Source organism: Rhamphochromis longiceps, linkage group LG17 (genome assembly GCF_057381845.1).
Source record: "Rhamphochromis longiceps isolate RC_006_pf linkage group LG17, R_longiceps_female_GT1.1, whole genome shotgun sequence".
Classification (NCBI taxonomy): Eukaryota; Metazoa; Chordata; class Actinopteri; order Cichliformes; family Cichlidae; genus Rhamphochromis; species Rhamphochromis longiceps.
The window spans coordinates 25,821,892-25,839,087 of NC_140573.1; the positions used below are offsets into that span (position 1 = coordinate 25,821,892).

The 17,196-nt window shown below is 39.4% G+C and overlaps 2 protein-coding genes across 2 annotated transcripts in view; both read right to left on the minus strand.

Moving 5' to 3' along the window:
- Positions 1-17,196, minus strand: part of LOC146649784 (ankyrin repeat- and BTB/POZ domain-containing protein 3-A) — a 287,069-nt gene that overhangs the window by 168,060 nt on the left and 101,813 nt on the right. The gene's annotated exons all lie outside the window — the stretch shown is intronic.
- Positions 8,694-10,819, minus strand: LOC146649787 (E3 SUMO-protein ligase ZBED1-like). Its single transcript, XM_085387530.1, has 3 exons — positions 9,705-10,819; positions 9,276-9,528; positions 8,694-9,104 (listed from the first exon to the last, which is right to left on the minus strand). Exons 1-3 carry the CDS (start codon positions 10,817-10,819, stop codon positions 8,694-8,696), a joined length of 1,779 nt encoding a protein of 592 aa, XP_085243656.1.

Sequence of the window (17,196 nt, forward strand, 5' to 3'; positions counted from 1 at the left end):
CATTGTTCCTTGAATGGTCGGTTTCTGTGTGATGGGCGTAATTTAATGAATATTAGTTATGATTGTCCTAACAAGCCAGAAGACAGGAGGTAATATTTTTTATTCTTACTGATATTCCATGTGTTCTCATTTCTAGGATGTTGCCCACAGGATACTTTAGTGATGGTGCCTAATACACCGGATTAGGACAGAAGTGAGATGATATTATCCCAGCTTGTGTTTTTCAGAACGAATCATTGTTGTAAAAGGAATCTTTTTAAAGAAAAACAACAACAAAAACCCAAAAACAAACCATGATCGTTTTCTAAACCTAAGTGGAAAACTGCAAGGTCCAAACATGACACGAACCACAATCTCCTACTACCCACAGCCCTCGAAGCTCCCCATTCAAGTCTCTATAACAGGGCTGTTGACTCTCTGTAGCCACTATTGCTTTCTTCAAGAACTGCTGCCAAAGGATGCCTTGTGTGTAACCACGCGATGTAGGGAGGATCTGACAACATTGGATTGCATGAGAATATTTTGCGTATTCAGGCACATGGTTAGTATTTGCATGTGTGATTTATTCCTCAATAAAACTAGCTTTAAAAACCATATCTACTCTATATTTTTACAGGATGGCTCTTCACATTCTTCCAAACCAACAAAAGCTCAGCTCACTAAGCCAGACGCCTGCAGCTAAACTATCAGCCCTGTGAGGCTGAAATTCTCATGACGCAGCAGCAAATATGTGATGAAAGACATAAGGAAGAAGCCTGCTATAATTAGATGATTAGAGAGTCAGAAAAACTATTTTGTTTGAGGATAGAATTCAAACAAAGACCATATTGTTACCTGTAAAACACAAAAATACAAATGACCCATCCTGTGGCAAGTTTTAACATTCGTGATACAAATATTTTGGCAGTCATTGTACTGGAGGACAAGTGACAGGTTTGAGACCACGTGCTGGTATCTTCTCCTCTTTTTTTTTTAGCTGTAGGTGGCGCTGTAGATAAACAGTCAGGTTTGTTTCGAAAACTTCCATGTGATAAATTAAAAGCAGTTGCATTCAGGCAGACAGACTAGACTGACTGACAACTGCCAGCTTAATAATGTTTTAACACTAAACCAATTCAAATACATTTCTTTTAAGGGTACTGCCAGGCCTTTTTCAGTAAAGTGAGGCAGGTCTCACTGTGGGATTTACAAACTAACACATCTAAAACCAATGAATATATATACCCCTCCAGACTGTACTGAAGCAATCTCTCTGCAGGCATTAGGTATCAGTGGAGTAATACGGCTTGATGTATATGTCCATGTGATTATGCAAATTATCAGCATCATTTACCAAAACTTGTGATTCAAATTTGTATACCCAAAATGACTAAAAACTAAACAAGCAGTGGTGGATATCTTTGATAATGAAGATCAGACAGATAGTATTCATACTTCTGTGAGACAGGCAGTTTCTTCATGAACACCTAATTTAATCCTTAAAAATCCAGCAGGGCGTGAGTAAGAAATGTCCAAAGAGAGATGAGAGCAAGTCAGAACTGAAGCTGAAAACATTTCCTCGAGACCAAGCAGAGATTATGATCTACATCCACACACTCCTCAATCACCCACCTAATAGAACTAGCCGGATTGAAGCAGCTGGGAGGTCCTGTTGTCACATCACTGTGCTCAGAATGGCAAAAAAAAAAAAAAAAAAAAAAGTCCCCGATCACAGAGTGAATATCTTCCTTAGAAATTCTTTATCTCCCGTCTGCTCTGACCTGAGACACCTTTCTGTCTCGACTGATAAGAGCAGATCAAAAATGGTGACAGAATATGAGCAGAGAGAGCTCTGATATGGCAAACTCCTATATCGTTTTAAACGAGTAGCTGTATGTATCCAGAATACTGACAGCACAGTCGGGAGGATATTATGTCAGTGAATGTTTAGTATGTAAAGAAATAACTCATTGTATTCATCTTGTTAACTAAAAGAACAGAAATAGTGAATCTGCTGTGCAAATACTAATAGCAGCTGGAAAATAAACATTTTTAAGTAAGAGTACCTGAGTAAATGGAGCTGGTTATATTACACAACAATTAATAATTATCATATTTTACCATACTTATGGTATATTTCTACTTCTTCACTAGGTCAATGAAATAAATAAAAGATAATTGCTTTGTTTTTTACATTATACTTCTTTTTTATATTAGTTCAGGTGCGCTAAAAATTGGAAGCTATAACTGCGAATATGAGCTGAGATAAGACTGAATCCAAGATAAACAATAAATATCAAACTACAGTCTTGAAAACAATGCAATATAAGCTCCTGGTGTGTAGTTTTTAAAATAGTTTGATTGAATTTTCCAAAATATTTCGATGATACAGTGCTATTTTTTGCTTCATGAAAGTATTTCCAGACATAATAAATTTGACTTTTATAATTTGTTGTTTTCTAATACAAATCCATCAGTCTTCCACCCTTATGATCCATTCACACTACAGTAAAAATAGGATAGCAACCTCCTTGCTATTATGACTAGTTACCAAGTGATTGCATTTCATTTTTTTTGGCATTGGTAACCGACTGCAAGTAGTAGCAAACACTTCTGATTGTAGAGGATAGCACAGGTTGCTGGGAGGAAGGCCAGATGATTGTTTGGACCACAATCTTTCTCCAACAGATTGGTTAAGATGATTATTATCAGTCTCATCTGTAACAATTCTCTTAACATTTAGGGACTTGACTCAACTGGTTCTCAGCTGGTTGTATTCTGCTTCTATTCCTGTCTAAAAGTAAGGCTGCAGAGTGCCTGCAGTTTCCGAATGTCTTTTTCAAATTTATGACTTTCACACTGGAATTTCTATTCGAATTCCTGTGTTACTAACTTGATCCCATTCAATCTATCTATAAGTTCTTGTAAAATAACCACGCCAGACCCGACCACACGTATTCAGCATCTTACACACTTTATTGATCACACACGGTTGCTGTTCACAAACTCGGCTGCAGCTTTACAGCTCACAGCCCAACATCCATATCAACAACAACCACACTGGAATCCAGCACACTTTTAACCCGGCGAAGCGTGATTGCGGATGCCCTGCAGGTGCGTTCGCCTCCCCTGCTGCGGCACCGCCGACCAGGCCCCGCTACAGTTCCCCCCTTCATGACAGATGTGAGGCAATCAATTTCCTTTTAAGCATTTCAGTTTCAAACACCTCAAACCTAAATTTACTAAGAGTTAAAGTTATGCAATTGTAGGTCGTCAGTTAAGGTATGGACGCTTTGATAAAATGGTTAGCTGTGTTTGTGCCTTTTAGGGTATTTCAAAGCAGCTCCACAAAACAATGCTTGAGCCCAAGGAAGTCACGTCCATCTTTTGTATACAGTCTATCCTCAACACCAGATTGTCTTCTCTGGATGGTGTGAATAGTTGTGTTCTTTTGCACAAGTAACCACACACAGAGGTAATAAGCTCTAACACAATAAGCCAACCAGCACAACATATAATCACACTCTCTTCCATCAGCTTGCCTGTTATTTGTCAGTGTTATATTATCATGAATAAAATCCTTAACTTGTTATGAGTGTCTGTCTATGTGTACATGATACCATGAACAGCTGTTATGTCACAAGCTGCCGCCTCTGGGTTTCCTTCAGCATTTACTGTTTCACCTCTAATCAGCTCTGTTTATTCTTCTTTTTCCTCCCAATATTATCTACAAGCTAAGTGACCGAGTCCAATACTGCAACGTGGCACACTTTTCTAAATATCCTCTTAAATTACCGGCCAGTGAGAACATAAACAACTATGCGCACAGGGAAATAAAATACACGGGAGGATTTTAACCTTGGAGCTTGATTAAAGTTTTAAACTGCGCTGGGGAATTTCTAAACTTTTCAATCTTAAAATTGAGTACAGTCCCCTAATGCCAAATCTAAATTAGTCTGCAGAAATGATTTGGCAGGTACTGGTGCGTGTTATTACATTACAGGACAAGGACAATCTCAAATCATGTATTAATTCACTTGCTAATTAAAAGTCATTTTTAATGTTTTTTTTTCTTATTCAGGCAAAGGAAACTACTCAAGTTCATAAAGAAATGCTTGATTTTTTAATCTTCCTAAATATTAACCTCCTGTAAGTCTGAGTTTTTAGCGGCTTGATTCATAGACAGCCCCCACCCCCACCCTCCCCGTGCACTGCTTTCACTTTTACAGTAAAAACACTGGGATGTCTTATATAATGCTGAGTGTGCTGCCAGGTGAATTAGAGGCCAGCTCTTGACAAGGAAAATGTTTATAGACAAGGGAACTACGCCTCTGACAGAAAATCCCAACGTCGGCCCGCCTCGCCGAAGCATCCTCATCAGCAGATCTGGAGCGCTGCCAGGGTCAGGTTGGGTCGCAACTCAGAGGGGGCTTACTTTAATCAGAGGCGCACTTCCTCTCCCCACCTCCTTCCAGGCGCACTGAGTGGATTGTTGTGCGTCTGAAAGGAAACACACCACGATCTCAGCTGCATTAGGAGGATCCGTGGGACTCCAGCACCGTAGAAAGAGCAGATTGATCTGATACCCACACCAGTGACAATGTTTGTTCAGCTGGAAGGGCTGATATTGACTGATACTTACTGAACACATCAGAGGAGGAGCGGCACAAAGGAGTTCAGTTAAACTCACTTAAAGGACTTCATCTTGAAGGACTTTGCCTCTTGAAGGTTATTTTTTTCCTCTAATTTTCTGAATTTCAGGTGGAGGATCAACACCAAAATCAGGACTATTAGAGAGTTTTAGCCATGGATTTATTCAGTACTCAAACGGGGATCAGGCAAAGGCAAAGGTTTCGTGTACTGAATCAGAAGAATATTAATATTTTATTGTTCTTCTTTCTGGCTTTCTACAATATAATGCTCTGGGGAATTTTGTGGTTTTGGAAACAATCTATTAAAGATGACGTAGATTAGATTTAATTAAATCACTCATGAAAGATTTAGGAAAGGTTTTGATCATGGTTCATAAATAACAGATCCCTGATGGCAGTTATATAGACCGAGCATTGGCTTGTAGTCATTCATTTTCCTTTATACTTCTACCTTCCAACAAATCACAGACAAATACACTGCAGCTCAGGTGATAGAGCAGGTCAGCTACCAACAGGAAGGTTGGTGGTTCAATCCCAGGCTGCATGCCAAATATCCTGGGGCAAGATACTAACCCCATGTTGCTCTCCGATGCATCCACCGGAGTGTGAATGTGTATGAATGTTAGATATTAAGCACTTAACAACCATTTACAATTTACTACATTAGATGAATATTATTATAATAACAATCTTTGGCACTAAGATTCAGATTAAGCGTGTTTTTCACATCGGTGCTGTTTAGTTTAGTTAAAATTTATGTCTGGATTGTTTCTCTCATTGGTTTGTTTCATTTGTAAAAACTGCAGCAAGGTTCTTTAGAGTAGGTGCTCTCAACTACCAGCTACCAGGTGTACACTACAAGCCTGAGTTAAATTCATTCCCATGTCTTCCAAATAGCCACATCCCAGAAAGCTTTGGGAGGCTACCATAGATGCACAGAGTACCAAATGTTAGGAGTAAAGTCTCCATGTTATCCAGTAGTCCAGAACACCTCTGGACCACTGGACAAAGTTGGAGGCGTATTCAGACCAAAGCAAACAAACTACAGGTGTTTAAAAATCAGTAAAACTGACTACAAAATTAGACATGGAACAGTGTTAGCTGATAATGGTTTTCAAATGACAATTTGGCCAATAGCGAGTGCCGGTACTGACACTGTTTTCTTGATTTTTATTTTGTTTCTGTTATATTTAAGTCTCCCAAGCTTCCAGAGAAACATAGAAATGTTCTTTATATAAATAACGTACCTGTATTAAAGTGTATTCAGTCTTTATCCTGTAATCCTTTTAATATTAAGCCTAAGCAGTCTTGCCATTTAATTTGCCAGTATTTATCTATCATTCAACAGGGTTGGTGCAAGCTGATATTGACATTAGTCTGAAGTATCAGTGTATAATTAGACCATTCATCTACAATGTTAAAAACCACTGACAGGAGGTGATTGATGAAAATAACACTGATGATCTAACTACAATTGCATATTCTGCTAGGAAACCATAGGTCTGTATTGATGTGGATGTCACTATTGTGACCATGCAAAACCTCTCAGGAACAGCCCAGGACACGACAAAGAGCCAAAGTGTTCACCAGCCTCCAAAGCGCCCATTCAAACTAAGCAATCCCGATCCATGTACCCACTCACATGGCAGCTAAGAGGATCCAAAAGTCCCAGTGCCAACCACAGGACAGTCCCAGAGGTGCTCTGTCAATGCCTTGATTGATCACATCAGTTTTTGCTAGGGCAATGGAGCCCTGCACAAAATTAGGCAGACTAATCCAGTTCCATTTACAATGCTTTCATTTTACTTGAAAGAGAGCACACAGTGGTAACGCTACCTTTCCTTTTAAATGCGAGTACTTCCCCATCACTGAATAAGACTTGGATGGATTTGCAGTTAGCATTGCCTCACAAATGACTTTTAAAGCAACCTGATTGCAGTCTGCCTCTGTGCATCTCTGCTGGATTACTAAAAGTGGCTGGAAGAAAGGTGGGCAATGAGTGACAACAAAAAGACAAAGTGGTAAAAGTTTCTATTCTTATACAAGCACAACAGATTTTTTAAGTGTGGAAATAAATTAAACCATAAACCTGTATGTTTTTTTTCCTTTTGCACGGATGAATCATAGCCATCTACGCTAACACTGGAGACTGTCATTAGATTAGTAGCTATGCAACCAGACAAGAAGGTTTTTCTTGATACAGAAGAGCCAATCTTCTTGTCAGATGCTGCAAGTTGAACGGGAGGCCAAACACCCTAAAAGCTGAGGGGAGACTTAAAGATCCTTCTTTCTTTGTCTCCTCTTTTACTCTTCTTCTTTACTCTAATTATGTCAGTGTCAGTTTTACTCCTAAGGGTTCATCGGTAAATCTAGGCTCAGATAACAACCCGTCCACGGGCATAAAAACACCCCTGAGTTCATCCATCGTGCTATCAGAACAGAAAATCACGCTAGAGAGACAAAGTATAGACAAAGCAGAAATTATACTTCCAGTGGGGGAAATATTTCATGCTTTACAGTTTACAAGGTTCATCAGATCATTTTCACTACAGACCTGAATGTCCTCCAACTTCATAGCCTGAATTGTGATTCCAGAAAACAAATGATGGCATCTGATATTAGCTAATGAAATGTCAAGGCCGAAATTAGGGCCTTTGCAGGTGGTTATTAACCGTGAATAATTAACAGTTGGCATGACAGGTACGGAATAACAGAGTGTGATAACCACCTCATAGTTAACGAGCGAGGTGTGTGTGGTTCACCCGAGAGAAGAAAATGAGACGGGGCCTGTACGGCGGCGCCTTCCATGACATCCGACTGATTTTTAATTTTTCAGGAGAGAGCAATTTAACACATCAGGTCTTGTTTTAGGAGGCGTGCTGAATAAAATTAGCTCTCTGTATTACCCAGAGGCCACATGCTGATTACCAAAGACAAAGAAAAAAAAAATTGAAATGAAAAGTCACAAGCAAGATAAATAATCAAATATACACAGGTTAATCAAGTTATATGAATTAGTTCTGGAATGCAAAGTCCATTAAGCAATCAGCAGGCTGGTTCATTATTTAAATTGTATTTATTTGTGCCAAAACATTAAGGGTAAGTGGAGAATATTTTGTTTGTAAGAAGCCAGACCTTCTTGTAATTCTTTAAAGTGGACTTTGAAATAGTTCCCCAAACTTTCCAAGTTTTTCTTTGGACACTGGCTGCTTTTCACTCATTTTTGTCCAGTCCTGACCATTTTCGAGGGAATAATTTTTCTCTTTTTTAAAAATGTGTTGAACCACTTAATACTGACATATGACTTCTTGGAAGTTAACACGGACCTAAGGAATAAAGACTTGCTGTTTCTTTTTGCTTCACTTAGCAAAGAACCAATTTAAATAGTGTTTTATGCATTTTGTTACTAGAACAGAGTTAGAACACATAATGTGTTCCCATTTCTTCAGTTAAAATTATGAAAATGAAAGATAACACAGTTCGAATGGTGTTAAAATAGCATATATATATATATATATATATATATATATATATATATATATATATATATATATATATATATATATATATATATATTAGTGCTGTCAAGAGATTAAAAAAATAGAGATTAATTAATTATGATTTTTAATTAATTGATCTAATTAATCTCTTTTTTAATCTCACCTAAAAATAGCTGAGGAAAGCCCTCAACTTATTGTGGCAGACCAAAAGACTGATATAACAAAGAAAGTGACTTTATAAAGTCATTTATTGTTTAACAAACGTTAAACAGATGCAACCATTTACATACTGTTGTATTCTTTTGTAAAATAAGTGGAAAAATAAATACAAATAAAATCAAATAAATTAAGTGCTGCAAGTTAGCACATCAGAGTTGCTCTTTTCTGAGCAATACAGCACTGAAATTCCTCTGCTTCAGATAATGAAAAATAAAACTGACATTGCAGTGCTGCAAGTTAGCACATCAAAGTATTCTTCCATCACAAAAAAAAGTGCTGAACATCAAGCAATCTATTCTAGTAGGCTACAAATGACACAGCAGCTATGCTGACCACATGTGTCTCATTTCTTCTTCCTCAGCCAGTCGCTAAGACACACCAGCCTGGTAACATTTTCTGGAAGCAAGGCTGCCCTTTTCTTTTGCACTATGTGGCCTGCAAGGCTAAAGAGTCTCTCACAGGGTACAGAGGTAGCTGGGGAGGCCAGGTACTTTTGTGCTAGGACTGACAGCTTTTCATAGACTCCTGAGTGAGCATACCACCACTGCAGGGGACAGTCATCAATACTGATGCTGGGTTCTGCTCTGTAGCGCTGCAGCTCTCCAGACTCAATTCCATCTTCTGAGTCAGACCCCAGAAGGAGTTCGCTCCTCCTCTTCTTCTGAGCTGGTCCATCATCCTCTGTGGAGGGCTGGAGACTATCTGCTCTTCTGGGCTCTGCTGCCTGGAGCATATTCTCCAGAATGGTCCACACCTGAATGAATGAATGAATGAATGAATGAATGAATGATTGTGATTAAAACTAAGTGCTTTTTTTTTTTTTTTTATTTAATCTTGTAAAGAACTTTGTGTTCCATATAATAAATAAAAGTTTGATTTGATAATGAATTGGACTCATTAGTCCAGCTTAACCTTATTGTCCTACCTGTTCCCTCTTTTCTCTTGGAAGACATTTCAAATCCTTAAACCGTGGATCCAATGCTGTGGCCACCTCGAACCATATCTCGTTGCCATTAGCTCGTCGTGCTGCCAGATCCTTCTGGAAGGCATTCTTGAACTTCACCACGTAGGCAGGATCATCATCAGTAATGTCCATGACACGGTACAGATGGCGAAAAGCAGGCAGCACTACAGAGCAAGAGACGTAGGCCTCACCACCCAGCAGCTCTGTCACATACCTGCAGAGGTGGAGAGGTTTGCTAAATAAACCTAGCTGGATTCATTTAAATCAAAGTGTAACTGATTTCCAATTTAATTGTCCTTAAAAGTTCCTTGTTATGTTCATTAATTTTGATTTTACACATGTAACAGTAGTTTATATAATTAAAATGGGAAGGTGTTTATTTGAACTTACTTGCATGGTTCAAGCAGGAGCTCCAGCCTCTGCAGTTTCGCCCACTCAGCTTCGGTTGGCAAGACCAACCTGTGGTTCTGTTGGTCCAACGTAGCCTGGACAGCCTCTCGGTTACATAGGAGGCGTGAGACCATTGCGAGAGTCGAGTTCCACCTGGTGGGTACATCCTGTATAAGTTGATCGCTCTTCTTTCCGAGTGCTACTTGTTGTTGGTTAAGTTCTGTGGTACTCGCAGGGCTTTGTTTAAAATGACCAACAATCTTGCGGCACTTTGCCAGTACACCGACAAAACCACTGCTATCGAGACATACCGTGATGGTCCTCTGGAGAATGTGAGCATTGCAGGCGATGTGCTCATATGGAAGTGCTCTCATAGCAGCCAGCATGTTTGCTGCGCTGTCTGTGCCAACGGTGGATATCTTGTTTTCAATACCCCAGTCATTTGCTACCTTGAGGAACTGTTCGGCGCATTTATCAGCAAAGTGCCTGGTTTCTGTTCTCATGACGGTCAGTGCAAATGAGTTGAGGTTCCACTCACTATCAATAAAGTGTCCAGTCACCCCAAAATAGCTGTGGTTGCCAGCTGAGGTCCAGTGATCTCCGGTTATAGCAACACAGTTGGGAGAATCCTCCGCCAAAATCTCAAGTTTTTTCTTTTCGCCGTCGTACATTTTGCTGATTTTGGTCGTTACTGTAGTCCTGCACGGCGGCTTGTATGACGGGTCATTGGACGCAATTTGCAACACCTCTGTCAATCCTTCGTCCTCTACTATATTTATCGGCCTACAGTTCATCGCTATCCACTTGGCAATAACATTAGTCAGCCTGTCGGTCGCAGACTTGCTCATACGAGGGGTATTCTCTAGTTTTGTTTGGCGAAAAGCTTTGCTCTGGCTTGCTATATTGCTAACGTCTTCACTGCTAGCTGTTGCTGCACTCGCGGCTGGGTGCTTTGCGTTGAGGTGATAGGCCAAACTTGAGCTGCTTCGGTGGTAAGCAAACTCCTTCTTACACTCTAGGCAGACCACTTTACCTTTGTCAATGGTGCCGTCGGGGCGTTTATGAAATACAAATTTCCCGTTCATTGGGCCAACAACTCTCAGATGCGCCTCCATATCCACACTGTAAGCTAATCACCACTTCTCACCTTGACCTCACGACGTGACTCCACCCCCAACAAGTCAAGCACAAGGAGCCCAGCACATAAAAACGGATTTTATAACATAGCAACTCTCATACAAAATCAATGACGTCAAGAGATTAAAAATTAGATTAACGAGATTAAAAAACATAACGCGCTAAATAGCATTGTAATTAATTAATCGCAATTAACGCGATAATTTGACACCCCTAATATATATATATATATATATATATATATACACATATATATATATATATACACATATATACACACACACACACACACACACATACATTTTCCTCCCTCAAAAATAAAATCAAGTATTTTCCTGGGTTTCGGTATTGAGTGAAATTCTGGTATAATGACAGCCTTTTTTGGTTGGAAACAAGTTCACACCAAAAATCAACCAACATTCGTGACTCTGGGGGGCAACGGCAAACATGAGACCATTAAATCTTCATGCTGATCCAGATCACTGTCTTTAAAATTGCAAAACAGTGCATTAGCCTTGGTGGGTGCTCGTTAAATTTGTATTTAGTGTCTTTTGCTACATTTGTGAAAATATTTCCTACTCTTGATTGCCTTTTTTTTAATCCCTCTGTGTGTCTAATAAAGCTCTCAGAAGCTCTTTATATTAAAAAACAAAACAGTTACAGTGACTTGCAGCACACGGACAAATGAAGCCCACATCCTGGCTCAGATATAGCCCATCTTGTTCCTGTCACTTCCAGCTATCTCTGAACTGAGCACACAGATGCACAAAGAGACAAACTGACATGTTTAATAGTCAATTGAATTCTTCTAAAATTCTGCTAATTACCAAGCTCTGTTTCCATCAACATGCTTTTGTGTAATAATCCGATTAGAGGAGCTTTTCCAATCCTGCTATGCAGCAAACACACACACGCTCACTGACCAGACACATCGAGAGCTCCAAATTTAGATAAATATTCACTTTGCATACAAGGGCTGTAATTGTTTTGACATTTTATGGTTTCTTTTTTCTTTTTATGCAGAGCTGTGCATTTAGGGACTACAAAAAGGACATTTAAACAGTTTGAAGTTCATGTCTAGACAGCAGGTGTTTAGCATTTCCATGGCATAAAGAACATTGTGGCATTAACACCAAGTTCTCATCTGAAGTGTGTTTTTCATTCTAAAAAAAATGATCTAAAGAAGAAGATTTTCTCTCCTGTCTGAAGATGCTCCCTCCCCCGTCTCCCCCTGCAGTCACGCTGACTGTTCAAACAGCGGCATCAGGATTAAACAGCAGTGCTGCCATGCAAGGCTGGAGCCAGAGTTGCCCCTGTTAATAGCTGCCATGAGTTTCAGGGAGGTAGAAAGGGCAGAGACAGCTCATAAAAGCACAGACCGATCTAAGGCGCACAGGCAGGAGGGGAGGAGAGAGGAGCTGGAGGCCCAGCCAAGGTGCAGGGAAACCCCCATAAACCAGGACCATAACTCTGGCTGACAGGAGCCACTGATGCAGAGGCAAGTCAGGATTATAAAGATCACGCTTCCTCCCTCTGCCACTGCCCAGGCGTTACATCAACTGCTATATTAGGTGGTCATACGGGCGGAGCTGATTCCTGCAAAAAAAAAAAAAATCTCCTTTCAAGCAAGTCATGCTTCTCTGCAGCCAAGTTCTAAAGACCTCATTATGTGAAAAATCTGCCTCTTAGGACCTGTTCCACCATGACGCCGTTTGTTTAAAAACTTTCCATTTCTTGAGACAGGACGGTCTTTACAGCTGAATCAGATCAGGACCCAGACCAGACAAACTAACTAAATCATAATATCTTAAAGTGTAGGTCAAGATCCGTGGTTTTTCATCCACAATTGGTCACGGCAGATGGCTGCCTCTTCCTAATTCTGATTCTGCCAGTGGTTTCTTCCTGTTAAAAGGGAGGTTTTCCTTCCCACTGTCGCCAAGTGCTTGTTGTCTGTAATTGTATGGATCAATGAATCCATGTGTCGTTCACTCTTGACCACGTAGGAAGTGTCTAACGATTGTCTCATTCCATAGTTGGTATCAAAGATGTATGCTTACACATATTTGGTCAATAAAGCTGATTCGGATTTTGACTGCATCCAGTTTTTATACTGTCTTTGAACTCTGTTACAGTCCAAACTCTCCAAAAGTAGTTTTTCATTTGCTTGCCAGACCAAAAAACAGCTAAGACAGCAGCTAATTGATTCAGCATCCAACTGGTGTGTCTGCACAGAGATCAGCTGCCCACACCACTTGAATTGGTCTCTGGGTTGCCAGGTTGCACTAAAATAAGTTGAAACTATTAGTGTGTGGCTTGTGTCATTAGACAAACACACCAAACGTACTGATTTGTGAATTCCAATTATTCAAAATAAAGTTTAAAGAATCAAAAAGAGCAAAACAGGAAGCTTCTTAAAAGCCCAGGAAAAGAGGGTGTGTTAGCAGACATGCAACTGTTTCCTTCTCCTATTTCTATATTTATATCACCTTATAAACTTAATTAATTCACCCAAATTCACAATAAAGCTGTCCTCTTTTGTATGCTTCCTGTTTTTGTTGTGAGACAACTCTACAGACATGAAACAGCAATGCAAACACAGCCCAGACCAAGACTAACCTAAAACAGTTTTTACTGTTGGGCCAATTTAAAGTTTGTTCTCTTCACTGCTCAGATTTATGAACAGAGATGCCGTCTTATAAAATCACCTTTCACATAAGGGAAAGCTCTGACTGTTCTCTGTTTTCTGCTATAGTCACATGTCAAATGATCACTCAGCGGCTGCACAGTCGACAGCACATCAGACCGCTTGTTACCTACGTAACCAATACTGCCTCATTTAGAAATGGCAGCTTTCTGGGAAGAGCTAAGCTTTGTTTTTTGAAGAGTGAGCCTTCAAAAACGAAATTATCAGCCTCTAAAAGCTCCGTCCACCACATGTTAAGAAGCCCTCCTGGGTTAGAGGCCCAAAAGGGAAACTCTAAAACTTACCTCTTTATTTTTAATTACAACTGTTTAGCTGGTGATCTCTTTTTAATAATCTTTGCCAAAAATGGACCACAGCTCACTGTAGCATTACTGTGAAACCTGTCCTATCGTTTCCAAGATACATTTGAGAAAGTTCTATCTAAGGACACGTTTGGTATTTCACCTCATTAAAATGAAGATTCAAGTATTTTTTTTTTTTAGTTTTTTAAACCGTTAAATCTTATGACAACACTGCAGATGTCTGTTTGTAAGGCACAATATGACATATTTATCATTTTAAGAACAGGATATCCTATCACGATGGAGAGTTTTTACAACGAGGCAAGCAAACCGTGTGAATATGAATTGGATAAATGCAGTGAAGGAGCTTTTTGTAGCAGATTTTTACCACATGTGAGAGGAACATGGCAGAAAGATCTGCTCAGCCTGTTTCCAATAAAAATGTAATTGTTTCAAGAGTGTTGCAGAACCGAGGGCCCGAATCTTAAATCAAGAAGACACGACGTGAGCGAGCGCTACAGAATTTAGCATAAATGAAGCCAGATCTTCACACACGTTGTTTTGCATTTCAGGCAGACTGAGCTGCAGGGACAGATTGCTAACTTGTCAAAGGGGAAATCTATCGGCTCAAATGTCTTCATAAGAAGATTTTTTTTTAGCTATGTGCATGTTATCCTATATGCCAAGTGCAGTGTGTATGAGAGCATTACAAGACTAAAACCATTTCAAGTAGATTTGCAGCGTCTTGTTCTTAAAGCTTCTTGAATTTCTGCTGCACTACACATACTGTACGCTTACTCCCCGTGTTTGCATTTGACAAACAGCTAAACAATAATTATCTGTGCATCTTTGACTGCATCTCTTACCAACATGTTTCTCTTCTCCTCTGTAATGAAAGCTTTAAAGAACAGAGCCTATCCTCTTTTCATTCCCGCTATTAAATGTTATGCTCTAATTGCACCACCAATCAAGACGTTTTTGTTTGAGCCCTTCACAGATTGACTCAAATTACACCCTGCACCAGTGCAGGTTTTGATGAACGACACCTTTCAAAAAAAGTTCACTTTCTGTTTCTTGGTAAAACTTCCATGTGGGTAGATGCAGTAAAAGCAGAAGATGGATGTATAGAAACAGTCAACAAAGGTTTTTCTGTGTCAGAAGCCCTTATTTAGTGGTAATGTTTCTGAAAACAGAGATGTGTCAGTACAGTGAGATCGATGCATGCTTTCCTCCAGGCTTTGTCCACTTTGCCTGGATGGCCTGAATGATTTTTGCTATCACAGCCAGCACAGGATCAATAATCACTCCTCCTCCCTCACTCATCACCGCTGTGGCTGCTGAGATTATTTCTTTCTCTTGATTATCTGGCGGCCGCAGTCACTGCCACTGGGTTGAGCTTAGGTTAATTGCAGACTGGAAGGCAAGGTGAGAAATAATTATGATTACATTTATTTTATTTACAAAACACAAATTCCATCCATTTATTGCTGATGTTCAGCACGTGAGGACAGCCGGTCAGAGCTGTAAATAGGTGCCCATAAATACTAAAATCAACAGACCCTTACCTTCAATAAACAGCTCCAAATTAAAATTCCCATAAGCATAAAAAAGTCAACAATACAGCCTAATATTTCCCCAGTACACTAACACATACTATCATTGAATAATAATGCTGTCAGAGTTTGGTGGCTGTGTGGATTGTGCAGCACACGAGAGGCATGAATAATCTAATAAAAAAAAAAGGGCTTTAATAGCTGATAACCAGCCCAAAATAATTAAGTCCAAAGGGGGCAATACAATAGTATCCAAAGACACGAGGGCTTGGAAATGCAGGGCTGCACATGAGGAAACATGTGCAGCAACAAACACACGCTAAGGCCTAATTGGGGAATGAGACACAGGTGCACGTGATTAGGACAAACTATAAGAGTAAACAGGAAATGAACAAAAGCCGTTACTGAAAAAAAAGGCATATGAAACATGAACAAACTAATTCACAGGACTGAACACACAAAACTGCCAACTGAATTTTAACACATATTATGAATTCAAAACTCAGATTGGAAATAGGCATCCCAAGTATACGGTGGCCCCGAGAGGTCAAACAGACCGAAACTTAAGAAAACGCCAGCAAAAAGAAAAAAAAAAAATGCTGCAAAGCACACAAAAAGCACACAGTGACGTAACAGAAAACACAAGGATTGCACTGAGACACAATTAAAAGAAGCAGAGGGTTCATGTACGTTGTAAGGAAGAGAAAGATGTGAGATAATGTGTGTTTTAATCACAATTCGTGTAATAATTTAGAGACACGTTTGCCATTAGCTGTTAACTGTTAGCTTATCCCTTTTGCAGCGACTCCATCCTCTTTTTGTGTCCCTAGAAACACAATTGTTTTGGTTTTGAGTTTGGTTTTTTTTTCAAGCTTTTGGAGGATTTTTGTTATTTGCTAGTGTTTCCTTTCGTTGCAGTCTCACAGCCTGTGTAAAAATGCTATAAAAAATAGAAGTCTATCACAAGGAATCAAATACACAAAATAAGGAAACAAAACAGAGAACCTATCCAAGAAGAAATGCAATATGCCAGTTGGAGTGGGGGGTATTTTACTGCAATCACCTGCCATGAGGGTTACAGTTTTTTACAGACGCTAGGACACATTTCTCAATACTTAGGTCACGTTTGCAAAACTCCTCACACAGTGAGCACAACAGAAGTCTATGTGGGCTAAACTGAGGACCAGTTATCATTGTTTTGGCACAAAATGCATTCAATGACTACATCTCTCAAATTTCATGAATTATCTTCTCACTCAGACACAACAACTGCCTAAAATCTTTGTACGGACAGGACATTTTGCATGTGCTTACATACTGTTTTCAAAACTGTTAAACTTATGGCCAAAACAATAACACAATGCAAAACTTAATAAGACAGCAAAATTCAACAGCAATATTTTATTGAAACATATTTTAAATCTAAAAATGCAGTTTAACCAGCCACAGCTGATTCTCATTGTAGATGAACATCTACACAGGTGTTACTCCTTCAATTGTTCAACTCCTTCAATTCTGGCAGCCAGAAGATTCTTTCCTAGGTGTGTTGCCCTAGATGACATAAGATGTGATGTGGATGAGAACCTGTGGCCAAATGGAGGAGACCGAGTAGATTAGCATTACTATTGTATGTGTATCAGTGGATGGTGTGTATACAAATTCTTGTATTTTGGGATTACTTAGTGCAAAAAAATAAAAATACATAAACAAATATTAACGAATTCTGCATGATGTCTGATTCATTCCAGTAACATATATTGAAATTATAAACAGAGATGTGTCCTTGTTTTACACAAGAAAACACTGTGTAATGCTAC